Source organism: Lissotriton helveticus, chromosome 9 (assembly GCF_964261635.1).
Source record: "Lissotriton helveticus chromosome 9, aLisHel1.1, whole genome shotgun sequence".
Taxonomy (NCBI): Eukaryota; Metazoa; Chordata; class Amphibia; order Caudata; family Salamandridae; genus Lissotriton; species Lissotriton helveticus.
The window spans coordinates 1160383887-1160408458 of record NC_136070.1 but is presented as its reverse complement, the minus strand read 5'-3'; the positions used below and the strand labels follow the sequence as shown (position 1 = coordinate 1160408458).

General features: G+C 42.4%; 1 protein-coding gene across 1 annotated transcript in view; it reads right to left on the bottom strand.

The window, feature by feature from the left end:
• The window catches only part of WNK2 (WNK lysine deficient protein kinase 2), a 581173-nt gene that overhangs the window by 110348 nt on the left and 446253 nt on the right, over nt 1-24572 (bottom strand). Inside the window, exon 21 of the mRNA XM_078661612.1 lies at nt 10837-11051. Coding sequence (XP_078517738.1) covers nt 10837-11051 — 215 coding nt within the window. The remainder of the gene's footprint in view (nt 1-10836; nt 11052-24572) is intronic.

Genomic DNA, 24572 nt, shown 5'->3' with positions numbered 1-24572 from the left:
CATCACAATGAGCATCAGAGATTTATAGACAAAAACTTATACTTTCAGTATTCACTAACTAGCTCAGCCTCATGGGTTGGAGGTTGTTTCTTGTTGACGCATGTAACCTAGAAAGGGTTCCCAAATGTCTCGGGCCGAGATCTCAGAGGCATTATGTCCCAATAATTAGTCAATTGTTTATGGCAGTAAACAATGTCTTTTTTATCCAGTCTCTCGTTTTAGGTACCAGGGAGCCACACCAGCACATTGCGACCCTGCATTTGGCCAAGAGGAACAGTAGCGCAACAAGCTTACGGGAGTGTTTAGGTAACTCTGCTACGTGGCCCAGTAACCAATTAAGGGGTTGGGGAGCAACTGTAATTGTATAATTTCCCCTGTCACCTTAAAGACCTCCACCCAGTACGACGTAACCCCAGGGCAGTACCAAGCGAGATGTATGAAATCCACAGAGAGGTCGTGGCATCGTAAACATTGAGAGTCTGGGGATATGCCCATTCGGTGCAATAGCACAAGAGTGCGGTAGATTCGGTGTAAAAAGTAAAGTGAATGAGGCGAAGCCTGTAGTTCAGAGACAACTGAAGCTGACCTAAGCAAGACGCCCATAATGCGCCTGTAAGTGGAAGGGCGAGGTCCTCCCCCAAGGCTTCTCGGGCGGTGAGGGTCTCTGGAGGTGCTGGGAATGTCCTGAATAATGCTTGGCATGTCGCTCTCAGTTGGTAGTATAACCGCTGGATGCCGGTTGCAGAGTCGGAGGACCGTGGAATTGATCCCCAGGGAAAAGGTCTGCGAAAGTGCGTATATTGAGCATATCTGTGCGGCTACAGGTGAAGCCATCCTGTATTGGGGGTATTAATAAATGTTTAGTTAACAGGATTGATGGACCATAAAGGAGGGGAACTCCCGGCACCGCGCCAGCCCAGCCCAGGCCAGCCCAGCCCATGCCCACCTCATGCACTGTGGAGTATCTATTTTAGCAGTGGGCCGTTTATATGGGGTAAACAGCACTGTCGAGAGCAGCCAAGGTGAAACAAATCTAATTTGATTGCAACATGTGGTTGAAATTGGGTGGGATGTATCCAATAATGCAAGAAGTGTGCCTGGGCGCATAGCGCGTACAACTGTAGGTCAGGCGTCCCAACCCTCCTTGAGTTTGCGGCTGTGTCAGCAATTCATATTTAACCCGGGATTGTTGACCAGCCCAGATCAGTGTGATGAGCTTGGACAAGAGTCTTTTGAAGAAGGCCTGAGTGATCTGAGTGGGAATGTTTATGAATAGGTAAAGAAATTTTGGTAATATAACCATTTTTGCTATGACGATTCGGCCCACTTAGGATTGCGGCAGTTTCGTCCATATTGGGATGCGCTCCTCAAGCCATGCCATCTTGTATGCCAAAATTAGCCTGCCACAGTTCAGTTAGGTCTCTGCTAAGGTAGATGCCTAAATATTTAACGGGCCCTGTTTACCACTGGAGGGGATATTCTACAGCGAATGGGGTTGTGGCGTCCGTTAGCGAAAAAAGGATTGATTTGGCCCAATTAATCTTAACCCCGGACAAGCCTCCGAAGCGTATGACTTCATGGATTAGCGGGGAAAGATTATGTTCCGGCTGACTTACATAGAAAGTAATGTCACCTGCATTCAAGGATACGGTGAGGGTCCGAGTTGTAAACCCCACCCCTCGGTTAGCATGGTGTTGACGGATTTGTGTGGCTAGGGGCTCCATCGCAATGGCAAAGAGCAGGGGTGAAAGGAGGCATCCCTGCCACGTGCCCCTATTGACTGGAAATAGCTGTGATATTTGACCGTTAAGGTGTATCTAGGCGGTGGGCAGTGTGTAAAGAAGTCGTATCTGTGCAAGGAAAATGGAGCAGAGACCCATTCTATCCAGGAGCGGGAACAAAAAACCCCATCCCAGTGTATCAAATGCCTTAGCTGCATCAAGCAAGGCCGCCAACGCTTAGATAATGCAGTACCGCAAACATGGTGCGGAGGTTATGGACTGTAGAACGGCCCGGTATAAACCCGGACTGATTGGGCCTGATCTTCACCGGCAACAGGAGCTGTAATCTGGTCACTAGTATCTTTGCAAATATTTTATTGTCAATGTTGATGAGCGACAGGGGCCTGTAAGAGTCACATTGATCAGCAGGCTTGTCAGGTTTGAGGAACGAGAAGATGACGGCTTCTTGCATGGAGGAGGGGAGCAAGCCCACCTCTAAGGCGTCATGGTAGACCTCTAGCAGTTGAGGAACTAATATGTCAGAGTATTCTTTGTAGAAGGACTCTGTTAGACTGTCCATGCCAGGGGCATTGTCTGGGAAGAGGCTAGCTATTGCCTGATGTACTTCCTCAGCCGTGATGGGAGAGTCTAGAAATACCTGGTGTGAGTTGGAAAGCCAATTTAGCTCGATAGTCTCATGGTAGTCTTGCAGGTCCGATGGGGGAATCACCTGGGAGGAAGGGTATAGATGGACGAAAAAATCTACCATAATGTGTAGTAGATCGGGAGTGTAGGAGTGGTGTTGGCCCTCTGAGTCTACCAGTCCTGTGATGTAGGAAGAGGCGCGTAGTTTTTGTAGTAGCCTGGCTAGTGTCCCGCCTGGGCAATCACCTTTGCCATATCGACGTGCCTGGGTTTCTTTGCCCAGAAATGTCACCTCTCTGTTTGCTTCCTCCTGATATTCCATCAATTTGTCGCGGATGTCAGCTAAAACAGTGGGATTACTAGAGTGGTGGAATTGGGTTTCGAGTGCGGAGATATCTTTTTCAAGTGCTGAGAGTGTACCCCGGATGGCCCCAAGTACCCCATGCGGTTTGGCTATGGAGATGCCTTGGATAAAGGCATCCCAAAGTGTGGCGGGGGAGCGTACTGACCCAGCATTTTGTGAAAAGTATTCCTCAATAGCAAAGCATACTTCTTCTTTAACTTGGATGCTAAGGCAGTTCCATATTTTTGTACTTCTTCTCCATTGAAATGAATGGCAACTCCATGACGAGTTACCCTTGTCATTAGCATCCAAGTGGTTAAAGACTTGGTCCCTGAGCACATTTGGGGGTAGTCACCAGGAAAAAGTGCTAGATGGTGCGGTGCGTTCCGGGGGCTGATCGTCAGTTGGAACGGTGCATGATCGGATAAAGTGTAGGGCAGGTGAGAAGCTGTGGGTCTCTAGGAGACCACGGTCTTGGACAATAGCCAGTAGTCTATTCTTGACCATGCCCTGTGGTGTAGGGAAAAACAGGTGCCTTCACATGCTTCTGGATGTGCATCGCGCCATATGTCAATAAGGTGGTTGCCAGTGATGATCAAGGTGAGTGCAGAGGCTGCTTGTTGGTGTGGGGATTGCTACCTAGATTGATTTCTTCTTGTTGGAATTATTTCAAGCTTTTCTCCCAATACCTTTTATGTGTTTCACAAACCATTACCGTTTGTTTGACAAACATTCAACCCACACATTCGAATCAAGTGTTGCCTGGGAGCCTATTCTGTGATACTACCCAAGCCCTGAAAATGAAAAATGTAGTTTGAAGTCATTTTCTTCAGCTCAACAACTTGAAAAATATCATGCTGGTGTTCTACATAAAAAATGGTTGCAGAAGGTGCCATCATTAACTAACACGATGACAGTGGCAATAAGTTTTATGCATGCCTAAGAGTAATCTACATTAAAGGCTAGCTACAGAGCATGCAGTTGTTCAGTTGGCTTGGACTATGTCAAGGAAAGCAATCCGTCTCTCCACTGTAAGCATTTGCATTCAATTACCCAACTTAAAATTCAATTACCAACACAGTAAGCCCTCTCTGATCTAAAAGCCAGCATCATACCGTACATTCCTAGATAGGACTTTAGTAGTACCATAAAATGTACGAATAGCCCTCACAGCTTATCTTTCAAAGGAGAAAACATTTTGCACTGCAGATCACTATCCCGTGGAATGTTCTGCTATTCTTTTTTCAATAGCCTTCACAGTAACCTTCTTAACCTTTTTAAAGTCATAATTGTGTTAGACAGTGATTTCTAACACCACCCACAGGAGACCACTTGAATAATGTGCTAAATACATTTTGTCAGTCAGGAGATGATGGGATGCTCAGTGGTTAAAAAGGAAGCGGGAGAACTGCACTTCATTCTCTTTAACTATACTGGGAACCTGCCCAAGATATTCAAGGTAAATTAATCTGGTGGCATTGACAGTGATATTAAGGTGGTGAAAAACATTGGTGGAGACTGAAGGGCAGGGATTGACTTTATACAGGAAATGCTATGCGAACAACAGGCATAGCATTTTAAGAATACAGCGAAGGACACTAGTATGTACATGAAACTTTTAAACTATACCTCAAAGTGTAGGTCAGAGCTTCCAGAGCTACAAGACAAATACTACCAGGCCCTCTGAGGTGTTTGGGCAACAACACTATAATCACCATGCTGATGGTCTCTCGACCTTGCTTAGGTCCTGCACGTGGAGCGATTGTTCCATCCTAAACCACAGTGTTCTCTTTTTTGCATGAGTACTATTGTTAGGGACCCAAAAAGCAGAATAAACGATACATACTGGTTAGTTAAAGCCAGTTTGCCTTCTGTGGGGACATAGATAGATCCATGAGGGGAAAGATTAATGAGCTTGGTTGATACATTCTTTTAGAGTTTTAGGTGAGGTAGGGACTGTTTTTGTTTTTCAATTTGTTTGGTGCATAAAAATAAACAAATGCCATGAGTGAAATCTAAAACCAATAGCTTCCAAACAAAGCATGTTACATTATGCCATAATTTTTTGTTGTTGTGAGAAACAGTTTTCCATCTTAAGTGTCTGACTCTACCTCGTGGAAGCCCCACTAATGAGACTGTGCAAATTCTACTACATGGGAATCATTTCCTAAAAAAGCTATCTTTTGACCTGGTGGAGTCTAGTGAAGAGTCGACCAACCACAAACACCATCACTTGAGACGGTGGTATAAAGGATAGAGAGACCAGGGCAATGCTAAGTTGTTTTTGTGTCAGGTGAAAAAACAAAAATACATTTTTACATAGTCTATTTGCACATCCAATTGTAAATATGTCAAACATTTACATATGTAAGACAAACATGCTTAAGGGAGATGAGAGGGGAATGATGCATGTGGAAAGGAATGATGCATGTGGAAAGGAAAGATGAATGGTAGCTTGATTTTGTTGAAGAAACTGATAACCCAAAATTTTATTTGGAACACAAACACTTTGTTAATAAAGTAAAGCCAGAGTCTAAATCAGTGCATATACTAAACACAAAATTTGTAAGAAGGTAATCATACTTAAAAATTATATTAGGCCTAAATGTGAAATAAAATTGCCGATTTAAGCTAACTGAACTGTCGATGCCATGTTAAATGAAAATATTGAAGGGCCTGTTTTCAAATTGAATAGTTGTTTGCGGACAAAGTTTTTCTCTCTTTTTGCAGATGTTGCAATTTTCCAAAAGTCTATTAGCTAGTGAATAGGCACTTGTTTTATATTAGACAACCGATAGTGAGGCTCACGCCAAGAGGAGAGGAGGAAACAGGAAGAATGAGTCATGAGAAGAACAGTTGGGACCACAGAATCTCAACAATGTAACTTTTCATGGTCTAGTGTTTACAGACACTCCAGTCTGGGAAATTGGGGAGTTCGCCTCTTACCAGAAGTTTACTCAAATTCTATTGGAGGAGTCTGGAGACAAAATAATATGTTGCAACATAGAATATTGTGTGTTTATATTAGTGCATGTTCCTGGAGTAGCAGCTAGATTCCGGATTCCTTTCCCCAACTTTCTGACTGGAGACTCACTTTTGAGTTTCTGATGCCTTTCTTAATGAGAGGCTACCATACTTCGGTTTTACTGATTGTCTGCTGAATTCTAAGCTGAGAATATTTTCCAGCTGATTATGCAAACGCTTTACGCTTGTGCATTGACTCATGAGTACTCTTTATGGGTATCTGAACTGACACTTTTTTCTTGTTATTTCAATTAAATTTAGATTAGGAAATTCTCCTTTATAAAACACACTTGCTGTGTTATTACAATATTAACTGTTATTTTACCAAATCTTGCATTCAATTTTATAATTAAATATCTATTGATGGATCATAACACCTTAATAATCAGATCTAAAGATTAAAACAATGAATAAAACATGAAAAACTAAAAACTGAAATATCTTCAACTTACATTAATTCTCTTTGTTGACTAAACTAAAAGTCATTTACGATTTAACATGTTATTGGACTGATGTAGACGATTGCTCTTTACTTCTCCTGGTGTCAATCAAAGGCCTATCTGACCAGTGGCAGGGGTTATTTATTGATTACACCTGAAGATTAAGGTATATAAAACCCTGCTATCTCAGTCCTTTGAGTGAAAAGCTATATCTTTGTCGTATTGATGCAATTATGGATATCTACAAATGCGATGGTTTAGCTTTGAATCAGGTTGATTTGACCAAATTGTTGGGTCAGAAGACTGATACAATAATGATTTTTCTGTTGGTCCATTAAACTGTTATTGCCTTTGCTTGTTTAAGAATCTCATGCCAGATTATATAACCATGAAGTTTAGATACATTTCTTTGCAACAAGACGTGACACTTAAGTACGGTTCTAAATTATTAGCCTGATCATCTATCCTAAAGGCAGATGCACTTTACTTATGATTGGCTTCTGCAACTCTGATTACATGTATGGGAACCTATGTCCACAACCTTCAAAAAAGCCTTTGTGCCTTCTTTAGCTGGACTTTTACCAGAACCATCTTGGCCTCCACATAGGTCTTCGTTTTTTTGGATAAGTACTACTAAGATTACTTCTAGTTTTCCAACAGTTTAACTCAAATCAGGTGGCATAGCAATTTGAAATAGCATGGCATATAATGTCTGTCACAGTGTAGTCTAATTGGGATTTACCCTTGAAGCAAAAAATGGCTGTTATCTGTGTATTGTTTGTTCTGTACAGACCGGAGCAGATTGCTAGCACTACTGAAAGAGTTTTAATGGACAGGTTGCTACTTTTCTTTAGTGAGCAGGAAGTTTGGTTTCTTGATATTCCTTTAGGCCTTGGACAAGTAGTAAAGTACAGTTAGTATTTTTTTAACAACCAAGGCTCTAGATGAAGGGATGCTTTAGTTCATTCATTTAGAAGATTTAGAAGGTTTATGCCATAAAAATTGTACTTGTGTATAATATTTCGGATCATTAGTATATCTAAATTATTCCTTTTTGAATTTTTGGGGGAATAATTCCTAGCTCTCTCCAGGCCTGTAGAAACTTGCTCAGTAGAGTGCTATTCACAAAAATATTCCATACTAATATCTAATGTAGTTGGGAATAAAACAGAAGCATTTCGGACTGTATTTATTTCCTCAGAGAAGTCATATTTTTGTTGATGGGCATAAAGTAGCATGAGCACTCTTACAGTGTAACAAGGGACATAATCTGACCACGACCTTTTTGCTAAAATACAGCTTCTGAAAACCAATAGTTTTAGATATGCTAAAAGCAAATAAACTCACAAATTGATGTACAGAAAAGCCGCATTTTTCTTCGGCCACCAACATTCGATTCAGTTAGGAATTATTGAATATTAGCCTGATAATGGGGACATATTTAACCAAGTGTATAAATATATATATGATCCAATGCTACAGAATCCAAAGTCATTTAGGCTCACGCAAACCTGTTCTGCTCCAGCATACTGCTGGCCTTTTTTCTTGTTTTGCATCTTTATGAAACTCAATGGATAGGATGGGACAGAGCCTATTCTTTGTAAAACATTGATCAACTCACCAGGATATTTATTTTTTTCTGTAAGCAAAATTCATAATTGTTTTGCGATAGGCTCACCACCCTCCTTCTAATCTCTTCGATAGAATATTGTACAGCAGTTAATCTTAGGAATCACCAGCTAGTGGACAACTGCAGAAAAGATTGGACTCTAGAATAAGTGAAGACATTAATCTTTTTTGTTGCCTTTCTTAAAGGGCATTGAAAGTGCTAAACCCATACTAAAGGATGAGTGCACATTGCATCAGGCTAATATGCTTCAGGTATGAAGATTTACCCAGAAACTGGCTGCCCAGAATTTTTGCAATTTTGGAAATCACAGCAGATACCAAAGGAATACTTCCTCCAAAGAGGTGTGGTTCTGGGAGTAGAATTTACACCAGGAAGTTCCGCAAGAAAGAGCAACCAATGTCTTCCTGTGGATCTTACAATCAATACAGAAATTCCTGCTGAAAGTTCGAATAGATGCCTAACTGCCTTCCTTGTAGATGTCTAAAACAGGAATACCTCAAGTAAGAGTTGTTGCTGAGGCCTTTGCGCTGGAGAAATGAGGTCAAAGGCCCTCAGAAGGGTCTGCTTTAATCAAATCATATCACAGCTGGAGGAAAAGCACAATCTATCAAATTACAGTTTTGGTACCTTTCATTAATTTGCTCAGGCAATTCCAACAAATAGTAGCTCAACCACCTAGCATTCCTTAGTTCTATCAATGTGGACGCCAAAGGCTTACTGTGGATCCAACCAGTGTAGCTACTCCTCCACAGAAAGATGCAGAGAAGATAATCAGTAGCGTGATGGCTTATCCCAGATGGAAGGGTGACATAACTTTTGAAGAAACCTCCAGCTTTTCACGCACTGGAAGGCCCTTTGCAAAGGTTGACTGATCACCTTTCTGTTTATTGCTGTCGTTGAGTGCTTAACAGATACTAATGAGGTACAACCTATGCCCAGACAGTGTTAACAAGTACTGACATGACAAAACAATGAAGTAATGCTATCACAAAATGTGCTGCATTACGCCGCATACTTTGCCTTTTATTGCCATATAATTTATTCAGCCCTGACTCATAATTTGGCCGTTCTTTGCTGCATAATTCCAGTGGCACTGAATATGTGCAATTTAAATGTCCCCAAAGTATCTCTTCATACATTCTACTTGCACAGCACTGTAAAAAGTGCGATGTACACCTACCTGCCTACATAGAATTCATTTTGTTTGTTTGGGGGCAATTCTGGATGAAAACGCTAAATCCCAAGGTCAAAAGAGTGAGAAGTGGTGGCCGCTCCTTTGGGTATCTTGTTCCCGAGCTCTGGAACACCCTCCCCAGATGTCAGCAGTTGGCAGTCTGATTCATAAAACTTTTTAAAACCCACCTTTTCTGAAGTGGGGGCTTTAGGCAAAAGGTTCATGCAGGTATTCTGGAGAGGTTGTAGAATTAAGCGCTGGGAGGCCCGGTTGGGTAGTTATGCGCTATATAAATAGAACTGAATTGAATCTCCAATTGCTCTCCTCTCCAACCTACCCACAAGACAAATTTTAGAATAAATGCTATTACAAAGAAGCCTGTATGAAGCATATTCAAAAACATTAAATAAACCATTATAACAGAACTTTTAGTAGGGGTCCTATTACATACAGTGTCCCGAGGGTGCAGTGGGAGTGCGCGCCCGATTAGTGTGACTCCATGGGACTATGGTATTGAAGAAGGGCCTGCAGGCTCTTAGACAGTCCTTTCTATAGATAGTGATGGTGCATATGCAACGCCATCACTATTTTCAGAGGGCATTCCCTCATTTGCATAGGGACATGGCCCCATGCAAATAATGGAATCCCTTAGCTCCAGCACACGAACTGTATTATGTGCGTGGGTGCAGCAGCAAACTGGCCTTTAGGAGGAGCATGGTTAGTGCACCCCCTGCTGAGGACAGCCCTCCTGAGGGTAAAGGGGGTGCTATGGATCTCCCCTTAAGCAGGCGCAGTCATTCACTAAATCTGTCTGAAGGGGAATCTCTGTCCCCTCGTAAAAGAGCAGGCATCTACCATCTGCACTGTGAAACGCAGATGTAATCAGCCACTTTGTATTTCACTGAATGCGCTGTCCCCAGGGCCTGCACACGTTCGTGGATGCTGTGGCGGTAGGTCATAGATTGTAGTAGGCAGTGCTTAATTGGAGCCAGTGGTTTCCGGTGCTCAGAACTGGCACTTAATCATCAACACCAGCGCTTTTCATGAGCATCTTTAAGGACACATTCATTTATGGTAGGCACCGGGAGATTAAGTGATTTGCACCGAATCACAGGATGTTGAGCCTACGCAGAGACTCGAACCTGGTTCCCCAGCTCCAAAGTCAACAGATCTGGCCATTACGGCACATCCACTCCCTATTTTCATGGTTAGTAGTTGGTTCTGTTTTAGGCAGTGCTAACAGGAGAAACGGACTGGTTCAAGCTGCCTTCTGACTTTATTTATTTCATTTTTTTTTACACAAATTAAGCACTGGTAGTAGGGCACATTGTCCCAGTTTGTGCCAGCTCAACTACTTACAAGGGCCCATAGCTCAAACAATACACCCATTATATAATGCAGGCCCAGATGTTCCTTTAAGAAGAAAGTGCATTTTATCTACTCTCCCCCACATTAACAAATCGCCCTATTCCCAATATTACCTTTAGAAAAACCCTCATCACTCTTCTAATACCCTGCCCAGACCATAATCCTAAACCTAGTTGTAAACCCTGCCCTTTACAACATAATTTATTTTTAGGCGATAAATGCCTTTTGCCTGATAGGCAAGAATAGTCCCTTTCAATGCTTTTCTGTTATTGTTATATGCATTATTGTAACCTAATGGTAAAATGTATTATTGATCCATACTGTTTTTTCATGAAGGTCTCCTCGTAGTAACATAATTTCTTTTAGCACATTAGCATCAGCCCTGGGTATTGCATTTTTTCATATGTAAACATCGTAATCAAATTGTCATTCGGGGATATTCGTAGGGCTAAAAAACACATACAATAGCAACAAAAAACAAATTAACTTACTTGAATTTGATGGGACGCCTTTCAGCTGCTGAACCAAAGGATTTATCAATTTTCCCGCTTTCAGTTTACTTTTGCTCACTCTTCTCCGCCGGCCACTTGGTGGCGCCACTTGAAATAACCCTACGTTATGGGGTAATGGCTTTCCAAGTCGAATAAAGAGCGCCTCGATTTCATTCTTTTGCTGGGATTGAAGTTCTGAAATCTCCTTCATGTGTCTAGGAGGAAATGAAATAAATGGCTAAATTAAGGCTGTGCCTTTTGGAAGATGACTGAAATTCCTTCCATACATCCTTCATTCTTGAGCAAACTAAAATAAACTTCTTTGTATCCAAGCCCTGCTTGACAGCAATAGGTCTATGCGGTCATGTTGATATTTACACTAACAGACATCTCTGTAAAAAATTATAAAACTAACTAGGAAATGTCTCTGTTCGATAAATGGAGGGAAAGCGGCTATATGTGGTCTATCTGACTCTTCATGACACCCTGGCTAGGAAGGCTTCAGAAGAGGTAACCCAAAGGTCTCCTTAAGCAGTGGCTGTTGGCATCTACAGGGAGGGGTGTGGGGGAAGGCTCGTGAAAGTGCAAATAAAAGTAACTTTAAAAAAAATTAAATACTTACCGAGTCGTCCGAACTAATCCTCTTCTTTCTCGAATTGCAGCCCGGCCACCAGGAAACTCCCTTGACCAACCTGGCGCTGCCATCGTGCAGCAGGAGAGCAGCGCCCTGATTGCGAGGAGCAGGCTCACTCGGCACTCCTCATCACTTGGGAGGCTTGCACTTGCTCTAACCTAGTTGTGTGTATATGTGGCTGGCCATTGAGAGACGGACAGCCAAAAAGTCATGCGCACTTTAAGCAGTACACATAAAGCCCACCCTCTTCCCTGATGCTGTCACTCAGCAGGCTCCGTCCCATCCAGATGCTCTGTTCAGGACTGGGGATGAAAAATAAAATGGCAATGAATTTTTATCTCTGGGACTGTGGGGGTAATGCAAGTGGGTATACTCTTCGAGAGGTGCTTGGTGATGCAGGAGTGGAATATCAATAGCAAAACAGGCATATGAATGAAAAATAGAAGATGCAAAGTAGTTATAAAATAGTGAAAATGAATTAACTAAACATAAAAGGTAAGCAGAAAATGTGAAACTGTCAAAAAAAGTTATAACTATTTTCAGTAAAAGTCAAAGTAAACAACTGATAACATGGGGAAAAGATGCAGTGGCAAAGTCAGAAATTGTGGGACAATGAAAGAAACTAAGTGTGGCAGAGGGTATTTTATAGAAGTACTTAGGAGAGAGGTTGGTCTAATTCAACTGTGATTGAGGCTGAATTTTGGACTTGGTACAAATAAATAGATTAACTTTACACTTTAAAGCTATATTAAAGCATCATACTCTTCACAGACAGGCAACTGAAACATGCATCTGACAAAACTAGACAGGTTCTGCCAGAGATTTTAGAAAGGAATCTTGAATGATAGTTAAACGTTCCAACCATGAGCACCTGGTGAACAAGTCAGAAATGCAGGTCTTCAGGCTGAACAGCTTCCGTTTTTTTGATTCTGCTGTTCTGGATTTATAAAGTTTAGATTGCCTCTTCAACAGGCAATGGTAGAAGCCCTTTCCTCCCAGTCTCAGGGTGAGAACATTATTACATACCAATGTTCTGGGCTGCTGTGGCCTCTAGTACCTTTTCCTAGCTTGCATTGTAAAGAAAGGCTAGAACCTAGAGAACTTCTACTATGAATAAACTATTCAAGTGTAAAAATTGGGAAAGGGCATTCATGCTCAATCTCTAGGTGCTGGTCAAGCCCAACCATTCTTTCTTCCAGCAAGGACAAGCTAACCCCAGTGCCTAATGGACAGCTATGGAATCAAACTTATTGATGCCTTTAACGGTATCAATAGATTTGCGTAAAGGTTGAGAGTCAGGTCAGAATCACAGGCTAAACCTCTAAGATCAATATCCCACACATTCCCATTTGGGTATTTCCTTTCTGGAAAGCCAACTAGCTGCACTGCGCGTAGCTTTCCACAAGCAGAATACATACTCTTTCTTTTGGTTATGAGCCTGGCAACCCCAGAAACAAGCATTGGCATAGGCAATAGATCTTGCTTTTGGGACCTTATAAGTATTTATGGGCTTTCACAGAAATCCCTTCAAACCTGTTTGAAAGTTTAGAAATACATTTTATTTTTACTCTACACATATATATACATTTTACTTTACCGAGTGTACTCCCTTGTTCCACAGTCCATATTTATGCATTCATGCTGGTGTTGTTTTTTTAAAAATAATTGTTATTGTGCATGCTTCACACTCTATAAGCCCTCGTTACTGTACAGAGAATTGCTACTGGGAACAGAGGACTGTACGAAACCTGTGCTCTTTTCTACTATCTGCTCTAATACACAATTTGTTTTTACCTTTGACAATTGCGGTACTGTACACACAGTAGTTATTCTGCATAAACTGTCTGTCTGGCTGTTGTGTCTATACACTGTGGCTCCCACCCGTGAGAGAAGTTCACATGAGTGCTGGTAATGGTATTGTATAGCAAAGCAAATGGCTTTAACTTAATGAAAGGCGAGACCTATTGCTTTTTTAATGCGTGTTATATAATTGCGTGTGAGACTAAGTACATGTGTAGTTTCACATGATGAGTACACTTGTCTGTATTTTCTTAGTGTCAGGTTTGTGCATGCAAAGTATGTGTGTGACAGAGCATTGGATTATCTGGTTCTGTTTGAATACTCAATGCATGTTGTTTTGTGAGGTATTGAGATTATGTATGTGAAGCTGCGGGTGTTTTTCTGTGTAGTGATATGTGTTTTGTGACTCTAGGCACATGGGTTTCTGTGGTTATAAGAGTCATCATGCCTAATGGTATGTTGAGGCTCTGTAGCTTTGTTGGAAGTACGATTTTATAAATGTGTTTTCCTCAATGTTTGTATATTAGTAGCCACCTTTGTCTTTGTGAGAGCTTGAAAGCATTTGCAGTTGTTTGGTTGTAAACAAACAATATATGGATATGCACTCCTATGTGTGCCAATTTTTGCCTAGTTAGCTTGTTCCTATTTTATTCCTCAAAGTTTTATACAGCGCAAACTCGACCTAAAGGTATTTCAGTGTTTTACATGAGCACCAGTTACATTACACAAGGACACAATCATTTTTGGGGGGGGGGGATTAAGTGATTTCCCCAGCTCCAAAGTTGGCAGCTGTGTTCCTCACACCACATTCTGTGTCACTGGAAAAGAAAATTAACCTGTGAAATAAAACGTGTAGTGAGGTTTCGTTGAACTCAAAAGTCTTTGCTTACAATGGCATTCCTGCACAAAGTAACAAATGCATGTGAGAAAATATAATTTCCTCACCCATGAGCAAGGTGGGTGAGCCTTTCCTTTCATTGCCAAGGCTCGGGTGGAGGATGCGTTTTAGCAAATGCAGCTGGGGTCGTGCCACCGAAGAGTGCCATGGGCTCGAGCCCAGATGTGAGGACACGGTGTCACTGATTTAACAGGCGCCGGGTGAGGGCGGATGTGACTGTTCAAACACTTAGCGGTATTTAGGCGCGGGGCGGTGCTTGGTGGCCTCGGACCCCGTGCGAGTGGAGCCAACCGTCCCACAGGCCCACGCGAACCCTCCGGAAGCGAGAGCAGAATAAATCAGTAAATACCTAGGCTACGAAAAGGCGAAGTCTTCTAGTGGGAGACTTTTACACCAAGCCAAGATCCGTACAGTCATCACGTCATGGGTTCAAAACATAACCAAGACCACAGAGGAACGTGCTGCTACCCCATTTAAAAAAAACTGAAGGAGGGAGAGGAAAGTGGGAAGAGAAGTGAGGAGTGAATGGAGAGACCGAGTGGTGCGCTTGAGCAGACTTCGGGAGCGAGAGGAAAGTGGGAAAAGAAGTGAGGGGGGGGAAGGGTGACTGGGAGAAGGGAGGGGGTAGGGGAGGGGATTCACGCACTGTAAGGCTTAATGACCCATTACAGAAAGCCAGATGGCCGCTCTGCACGTCCACGCGCGCGTAACCGCACGCTGGAGGCCAACAAAAGCCTTTGGTAGCCCTTTGAAAACCCAGTTACTAAATGTCTCGCCAGAACAGCGCATGCGCTGGATCAGGCGAGACCTAAAAACCAACGAGTCGACAAACGATGGATCTGCTTATCTGCTTTGGGAGTTACCTTCTAAGAACCAGACATTTTCTAGAAAACCACTTAACTTCTCAGAATGTTGTTCTTCATTTAGGACATCCTTTTAACTCCCATTATGAGCATGCTGCTAACCAAACCTTCTTTGGAGCCATAGGTGAATTAATTTTTATGTTGTTGCTAAATTAAGTGCTAGAAGTCTCAACCAATAATCAAACATGTTAGTTTAGCATTAATGAACTGTAACAGCTCCAGAAACACTTTTTCAGGATAAAACGTATTGCAATCTATTGGGATGTGTTATAAGCAGGCTTCATAAACTCCCCCTCTTCTAGAAAAGGTGGAAGCCTTCCCTAAAAACGTCCTGTTTGTTGTTTGCAGCGAATGCGTGACAGAGGCCTTTTGTGATGTAATGTGGCAAGTAACATTATGTTACCATATTGTAGGTTTTGCTTCTTTCAGTTGTTGAACTTGCTGTAGCATTTAATTTCCATTAATATGTATCCAGGTTGGTCATCATGAAACTCCGCTATAGCAGTTTTGAGGATTGAAAATAAAAGTCAATTTTTCTTTAGGTTGGCTGTTGAGTCTTTGAATCTGCTATCGCAATCTAGAATTCTAGCGGAGTAATTCTCAGCATACTCTAGTTTGCTGGCAGTATTATGACATGATGTGACCACCTCCATGCCTTTCCCAGCAATGGTGGTGGTACCAGAAAACTTGGGGGAGATGTGATGTTTGCTCTGAGCAAGTGGAAGTTGCTTGCTCAGACCGGTGAGGCAAGTATTGGCATCTTCATTTACGGCTGTTTCTCTTTATCGGAGGGAACACAAAGCTGTTGTTCATTGTCTGGAACAAGAGTATTACCAAACACCGTATCACTTGTGCCAAAAAGAGAAAACGTTGAAAATACATTCTTCCAGTTCTCCAGTGGTAAAAAGCTGAGAATTACACTTTTGTCACAAAACCCTACTTTATGGGACATTCTTGCTACGTAAAACAAGCTGCTGCTGCAGCTTTCATAGTCAGAGACAATTCTACATCTAAGACACCTCATATAGAGACCTCTTGCCCTTATGATATGCTACGAAATACAGAGAAGGAAACAGGACGCCACTTCATTCAGGATTCTGACCTGGTTGAGATAGTTCACAACTAAAACAAACTATCCTTTCCTATGTCTACACTGCATTCAGAGGACAACTATTTAGTTATTCATTCAATATTATAAGAAAGATCCAGAGTCCTTGTCATTCCATGCTGAAGTTCGCAAGGCTGTAGAATGAAGTAGCAAAAAATCATTCCCATGTTTTTTTCATCTAAATTATATATATTTTAGAGGTTTGCTTTAAGATGTGTTCTTTGATTTCTTGGCTGCTTTGGTTGCTGTCCAGGATCATCCATTGCACCTAGGAAACATGTTTGGATGAACCTATTGTGGAGGAGACTGAAAAATCTTTATTAACAGGAAAAGCGGTAAGCAAGTAAATTAAGACGATTTGAGCTTGGGGAGAAGTACGGAAGACTACTTGTATGGAAAGCCCGTGCAAATAGAGCGAGGAATGATACTCAAGAGCTTTATATTGATAAGGGAAACTAATCAAACAATCATGAAAAGATAAAATAATGAATATGTAGTACATTTCACAGCTTATATTCAGATGAGACACCAGCCGAAGCGCGAGAGTTAAGAACATGCTGCCAGGGGAGATAACATTCACATACCAATTCACAACCCTTATCAGAAGTAACTTCGATTTTGTGATCAGGGATAGCATTATCGATTCAAAGTACTTACCTTTCATCTACTGACAGCCCTCGAAATTTTTATCAAAGTCATGGCAGCTGTGCTGGGTCCGATTAATTCCAGGAGTAGTAAAGTCTTTACATACTTCGATAACTTGATAATGTCCTCTTCTTTTCAAAGGCATGCAATCAAGTGATTAAAGTATGCAAATCCCTTTGAAAACACAGCTCTCTCATTAACAAAGAAACCCCAACTGATGATATTATAAGACCTTCTGTTACTTGTGGCTGTCTTCAGGACTGATCTGATAGACGTTTTTCTTCTCTCGAAAAAGAAAGCAATATAGATGTCTTTCCAGACCTCTCAGCAAGCCATTCCAGACAGATTGAGAGCAATATAGGGGGATATATGGCTGCATCCTTGGTACTTCATCCTTAGTCAAGACTATCTTAATACTTTAGTTAAACATCTTCACTTTTGGAATCCAACCTCTCAAGATTACAAGGCCAGAAATACCGGAACATAAAAGTAGCTCTGTACCTTCAATGGTTCTTGAACCCCCATAATCTGGAGAAGGGCTTCAGGTTTGGATTTTCAGCAAACATAGTCTTAATAGTCAACAGTCAAACTACCCCTCACTCTAAAAGTATATTCTAGTCATTAGAAGAATTTTGGGAAGTGGTGTTCTCCCAAAGCGTTGCAACCCTCCTATTGTGAACTATCAAAATACCTGTCTTTTTTGATGGATGGTTTTCTGATATAGTTAGAAGTATCCACTTTGCATAGCCAATGGGCAGTTATTCAGAGGCTCGCAAGTATAATGCATTTGCTTTTAGGCTATTATATAACTAAATCGTTTCTATCTGCGAAGACTGGTGATGAATCCTGCTGCTGCACCTTGGGATTGACCTTTAGTCCTACAGATATTAGAGGAATCACTTTTTGAACAGTTAGAGTCCGGACCTTATATTCTCATAATTGCATGTTCTTTTTGTGTTGCCATTTACTCATGTAGGGGAACTGGTGAGATTGCAGCACTCCTGATCTCAGAACAAATTTTTATTTTTTTTCCCTACCATATTAGTTCTGAGATCTTTAGTCTGGATTTTACTCTGAAGGTTCCATTATCTGTTCACTCTGAGCAAGACCTGGTGTTATTGTATTTTCCATTTTCCTTCTGCATCCGATGCTTCAATCCACACAGTTTATGTCCACACAGCTTCATATGCTTTACCTCCAGAACCAAGTCTTTCAGGAAAGAGTTTTTGTTTACCTGGAAATCATGAATTTTTAGACAGTTTTGTAATGAAAGGCAGCACAGGATTAATGTTAGATGTAATGTGAGAGAGTTCCAAGTGTCAGTGACAGAGCCAGAAAAGAGCTAGAAAAGATCACACTTTTGGAATGTCCAAAAGAAGCATGTTCTTGGTGCTGGAAAGTACTAGGCCTCCAGAAATATTCTGTAGATTGGCTAAATGAGCTTGGTCTGTCAGTGAAGGTTTTTTTTGCGTGTGAAACAGCAGATCTTTAACCTTTATCCAAGCATGTAACTGAAGCCAGTGAACTTCCTTTAGAACAGGGGTAATGCGATCACATTTGTTTCTACCATCAATTAAGCAGGTTGTGGAATAGAGGCTATCCTTTAGTTTGACACAGTGTTAGCTGTAGATCCTCTGGGATGGTATTTCCCTCATCGGTTATTGAAATGATTAGGTCATGTGCTTGCTCACTTCAGTTAGTCATTCGGAAGAAAGCACTTAATTCTTAATTAGCTGTCTGAGCAGGTTTGTTCAACTGTGGTAGCATAGGAATGGAGGTCCAATCCAAAACTGTACAATTTTGATAGAAGCTAGGGAAGATAGTACACAGCCAATATCTACAAGTTCTGTGAACAGAGTAGGATCCATTTTATTCTTGAACCTACAGGAGAGCAGTAGAAATATGGTCTTCTGAGGATTACATTTCAAGCAACTGACACCCATTTGAGTCATTTCTTTATACCTCTCTATAGTGTGTGAAGATCATGGTTAGAGGATATCTTTATATGAAGATTGTTATCATCTGCTTATCTCTGTAACTTTTAGTCCATGCTTTTGCAAAGTTGACTTAGCTGCTCAATAAAGGCAATACAAGAACAGGGAAAGAGTCTAGCCTTGCAGGATGCCGCAGAAAGCATGACATTTGTTTTGGTTGTGGCCTAACATTCCCCAGTATGAAAACCTAAGAGAATTCTGACAGGAAGAATCTGAACTAGTTTAGCACCATGCCTCTGAATCTTATTCTAGTTTCTAATGTATCGAGTAGAACATCGTGGTTCACTGTGTTGAATGCCTTCTCTTCCTGTAGCAAATCATGGATGTCATCCAGTACTTTTAACATTGCTATTTCAGTACTGCTTCCTTCTCTAAAACCAGAATAGAGTTGTATTTGTTCATTTGGATCACAGGGCATTTCTCAATGGTTTTACTTAGTCAAGGTAGGTTGGTAATCTTCACTACTCAGAGTCCTTGTCGACCTCCTCACAACCCAAGTTTCCACACTCCCTGCCTAAACTTTAAAATTGGTTTCCAATTGTTGGTTGATCAAGAAAATAAGTGCTTAGGAAAAGCTTCCTCCTTTTTTACAGGAGGTGGAGTAGCAGATAGAGCCACATTGCAATGGTGGGCTATTTGTAAACTTGGATAGGTTTTGCTGAGAATGGAGGCAAATTTCCCAGGAGGCGAGGACTGCAACGAGAAAGACCAGCACTCTGAATAATGAAGATTTCTGTAAGTACTCCGGCTAATTACCCCACATAAACGCAGGAATTCTGCTTTCAGTTGCTTTGCATACAGGGAACAAGTGGAGTTTCATTTCTTCTAAAATAGTAGTCATTCCTGAAATCCAAAGAGCCTAGAGCCATATTTTACTGCCACCCAGTATGCCTGAGACAGCATACACACCCCCAATAGACATTGAACCCCCTCCGTGTACGATCATAGCTCCCCCCCTGCTAATATCATCCCTCCCATAACCAACTCTCCCGCTACCCCATCCATGCAGCACAACGATTCTAGCACGTTCACCCCCCATTCTTGCCAACCCCCACCAGACAAGGTGCAGGTGCATAATAGGCCACCCCATTACCACTTAGAATACTCACCACCCTTAGATCACACATTGCACCCAGTTACTTTCCGCACACCCACACACTAGCCAGCCACACCCACAAATCAGCCACCCTCATCCACAACCCATCCAGCCACACTTGCAACACTGCCTCCAACTCCATTCAGACCTGCACCTGACCAAAGACCTAACCAGACCACATCGCAGCCATCCACATTCATCTCACAGCCACCAACCCCATTCATAACTACTCCAGACCCCAATCTGGATGAGATTATATTCGCACTTCACCAAATCAAAGAGGAACTCCAAGCTTGTAAAGAGTTGATATCGAGACAACCATGGCGCACTAGGCCTTCAAGACCATCTAAATCTAGCAAGCTCTCGAATAACCTAACATCAGGGCCGGACTGGGAACCACAACCGGCCCTGGCAAAATGCTCAGCCGCCCCCCCTCCCCACTCGGGGAGGGTGCGGGGGGAGTTGGAGGTGCCACAGAGCTCGTTTCCGCAGATTTCGGCCGATTTTGGTACAGGGCCGCTTAAAAACAGCCCTTTAACAAGAACGGCCCCAGGGGCCCCAAAACTGGCCCCTACCCGGGGGATTTCCCGGTGCCTGCTATGACCAGTCCGGCCCTGCCTAACATTCACCTCGAAACTGACTCTTCCCAGCTGAAAATCAGTTCCTTCCCGTAACACATCTACGCCCAAATCGAAGCACAACTCCGTTTTTCGAGAGTTATCTACTTGCTCTACTACACTTTTATGAACCCTCTCACATGCACGCCACAACCCCCACTTCTATGACCATCCCTACTATCCCCCCAATCCTCACAAGTCCTCTAAACACAATAGAGGAATCATCAACAACAACCTAAGAAGAGTCCTACTCACTCAGGATCGCACTTCATCTCTCATCACACCCAGTCTGAAATGCATACTCCTAAATTGTAGATCGCCCACTAGACACGCAGAGGACTTAGCTGACCTCATTATCTCACAAGAACTGGACCTGATAATGTTAACCGAAACATGGCTAACGGAATCCTCCACACCTATAATCGACATTCTAGTACCCACAAACTACAACATCATTAGATTGGACAGGATTTATCAGACAGGGGGAGGTATCGCCTGTATAAATCGTAGCAACATCTCTGTTATCAGAGATATTTCCCATGCATTCCCTTCTTGCGAATACACATGCCTCGACAACAACAGCAATGGCAAACCATTATGCTTATTACACATCATCTATCATCCATTTGGTGACAACCTCACAGTCACCGAACACCTCACGCATATGGTCTCATCGAACACCGGCGGCAAAATACCCAAATATACCTTGGCAACGTCAATAGTCTCACAAATTTCCCAGATGCTCTAGACCTCACCCAATCTGTGACAACCCTACACACAACAAAGGCTCAATCCTGGATTTAATTATCTCCAAAAATGACTCCATTCAGCTTGAGTCGACCCAACCCTGTGACTGGTCTGACCATCATATAATCACCTTCTTTATCAAGGAAACAGTGAAACTTAATTCGGTTCAATCCACAAGACCTAAGGTATGGAACAGAGACTTGAAAGAACTCAACCCTAAAACATTACCTTCCTCCAGCTACAACCTACTTCTGCCCCCTGCAGGCTCATCCGAAGTCCATGTTCTCACCAACCACTACCTCAATTCCTTGACCACAATAATAAACGAGGTAGCCCCCCTTCAACTAAACAGAGTCTCCACAAAAGATTCTAGGCCCTGGTACAATGGTCTACTCAATGTGGATAGACAATCTCTCAGATCTTCTAAACGCAATTGGAGATCAGTCCCTCCGCCAATCACCTCAAGATTCTTAGGAAAAAGAGAAATGCATATTACAGAAAGATCAAACGCACTAAAGCAGACTTTTTCAGCCACCAACTTGACCAAGTAAGAAATCGTCCCAATTTTTTTTAAACTAATCAAAACCCAATTTAAAGACGTGCCTCACTGTCTACAAGATATAGCCCGACCGCAACCCAACTGTGAATAATTTTCCTCCTTCTTTAATCAGAAGACTGACAACATCAAGAAGGATCTCCTCAACGACCTAACCTTACACTCGGGTCCTAATGCGAAAACCTCCCCAGCACTCACAATGGTGCCACACCAAATCACCACAAAGTTTGTCCTAAAAAAACGACGTAACTTGGTCATCCTTTGCAACTTACACTGAAGAAGATATATGCAAGATTCTTAGTGCCCTGAAGCCTGCCAATCACCTCACCGATCCTCTCCCCGCAAATGCTGTTAAAGACTTCACGCCATTGCTTCTGCTGCTCTGTACCAAGATCATTAATAGTTCACTGCAACAAGGTAGCCTCCCGGACACCCTCAAAGTTGGACAGGTATCACCCATTCTAAAGAATCCCATGGCTGACCCATCAGACCTAAACTATCGCCCTATTTCCAATATTCCCACCCTGGCCAAACTATTGGAAAAATGTGTACACCATCAACTGACAAGACATATTGACCACTTTGACCTTCTTAACAAACACCATTCAGGCTTCCGAGCAGATCACAGCATTGAATCAGCCATGAAATATATAATTGACGACACGCTACAAGACTCATTTTAGCGTATGCAGAATTAAAGATAACAGATTGCGTTTCATTTTATTTTGGGACATTTTAACATAATCTGATTAAGGATTCTCATGTTTGAACTGTCAGTCATTTAGAGAAAGCAGACAGCTCGGAATCACTGCCTGCAGGGAACCCATTGACACATGGAAGACATTTAGACATTCAAATATAATTAGCTCAGCATCTGAACTATTTGAACCAAGTCCCATCACTCTGACTTACACACATAATACATGCCATGAGCATTAGTAGGCCAAAGCGGGTAATTCATGACTATGGGACTAACAATGATAAATCCCTTGGATACAATCACCTAAAATAATAATACATGTATTTAAATCCTTGCGGGCTTTCAATTTGGAGGCATCTGGAGAGATTGCTGTCATGCCCAGGGTGTGACTTCTAGTTGTTTCTTAAGAGGTAGTCTCACTAATCGACTGACTATATAATGTCAGTTGAAAACAAATATTGAATTTGTTCCAACTTCACTGAAAAAAAGTCAGCTATGCTTGGTGTTATTTTCTACTTGCACATTCTTTTAGTATTGAGTTGACCAAAATGATTCAATTAGATGAAGGAAATGTTATGTGATTCTGAAGAACAAGTTACTTACCTTTGGTAATACTCTTGATGGTAAATACTCAAACTGGGGATTCCTTAACCTTACAATATTTCAAGGCATCAGACTGGATGAAGAGATTTTTTTTCTGCGATGCTCCCTGCATGCCATGGCACTGTATGGCTCTCTGGTAACTTCACACTGCCCAGAAGTGATGGTGTGGACCTGAATACAAATGCTACCTCTGCGCACCATGTCAGTTGCTTAAACGTTCTTATCCCAGACCCGCAGTCACGGAGCAAACTAATTTCAGATCACAGTGTGCCAAAATCTAAAGAGGGATCTTATGGTTTTCACAACTCAACAGAACTAGGATTTGGGAGGAAAGTGCGAAATATGCAGTTAGAATATCCACCTGTTAGAAATGTGGGTCTCTAGTTGGCAGATGTAGGTACCTTTGTCCAAATAGGGCCCCTGGCTTCTAGTCAGGGTAAAGGGGATTCACACTTTAGATAACCCCTGCTCACCCCCTTAGTAGCTTGGCACGAGCAGACAGGCTGATTCCAAAGGCAATGTGTAAAATATTTGTAGCAACACCAACAGTAACACAGAGAAAACACCACAAATGGACACCACACCAGTCAAGAAAAATACAATATCTTTATCTAAACTACACAAGACCAAAACGAAAAAAATCCAACATACAGAAACTCAGTAAAACGACTTTAAAAAGGGTTGTTGCAAAAATAAACTTGTAGATAAATGCGACACTTTAGTCTCAAAGTACCTGGGATGCATAATGCAAAACAAACAAATGGGGCACAGAGAAGGAGATGCGTCGATTCTTCATGTGCTCCGGTTCTGATGAAACAAGCTGGCACCTTGCTGCGTTGCGACGATCTGGAGCGATGCAGCAAAATGGCGTCTGTTGCGATCAGACAACGTGGAGGCGATGCATGAATGCCCAACCGCCGTGCGGCAAACCTGTTGGTTTTCTGAGCTGCAACAGGCCCTGCGACACGCTTCTTTGGTGATGCGACAACACCCTCGGTGACGGTGACACGCTTCTCTAGTGTTGCGGCAGCGATCAGCGGCGGCGCGCTTCCTTAGCGATGAGACGGCCCTGTGACGTGCTTCTCCGATGATGCAATGGCACCCTGTGTGGCGGCAGCACACTTCTCCGGTGATGCAACGGCAAGCAGCGCCAGTGGTGACACGCTTCCTCGATGATGCGACAGTGGCTGCTGTGGCAGCGTCACACTTCTCTTTCATTGCGTCGCACTTCCAGCTCCCCACAGGAAAAAGGCCTCACATACAGTTAAAGGCCCTCCTGGCAGACTGGAACTCCCATCAAAGAAGGTAAGGGAAGCTGAGGATGAAGTCCTTTTGGGCCTGGGACTTCAGAAACAGAAGGCCAGTTGTTCGCAGGCCCTTGGAGACTTTTATTCAGAAGGACACAGCAAAGTCCTGCTTCAAGCAGGGGACACAGCACACAGCAAAGTCCCTTGGTCCTCTCCGCAGTAGAAACT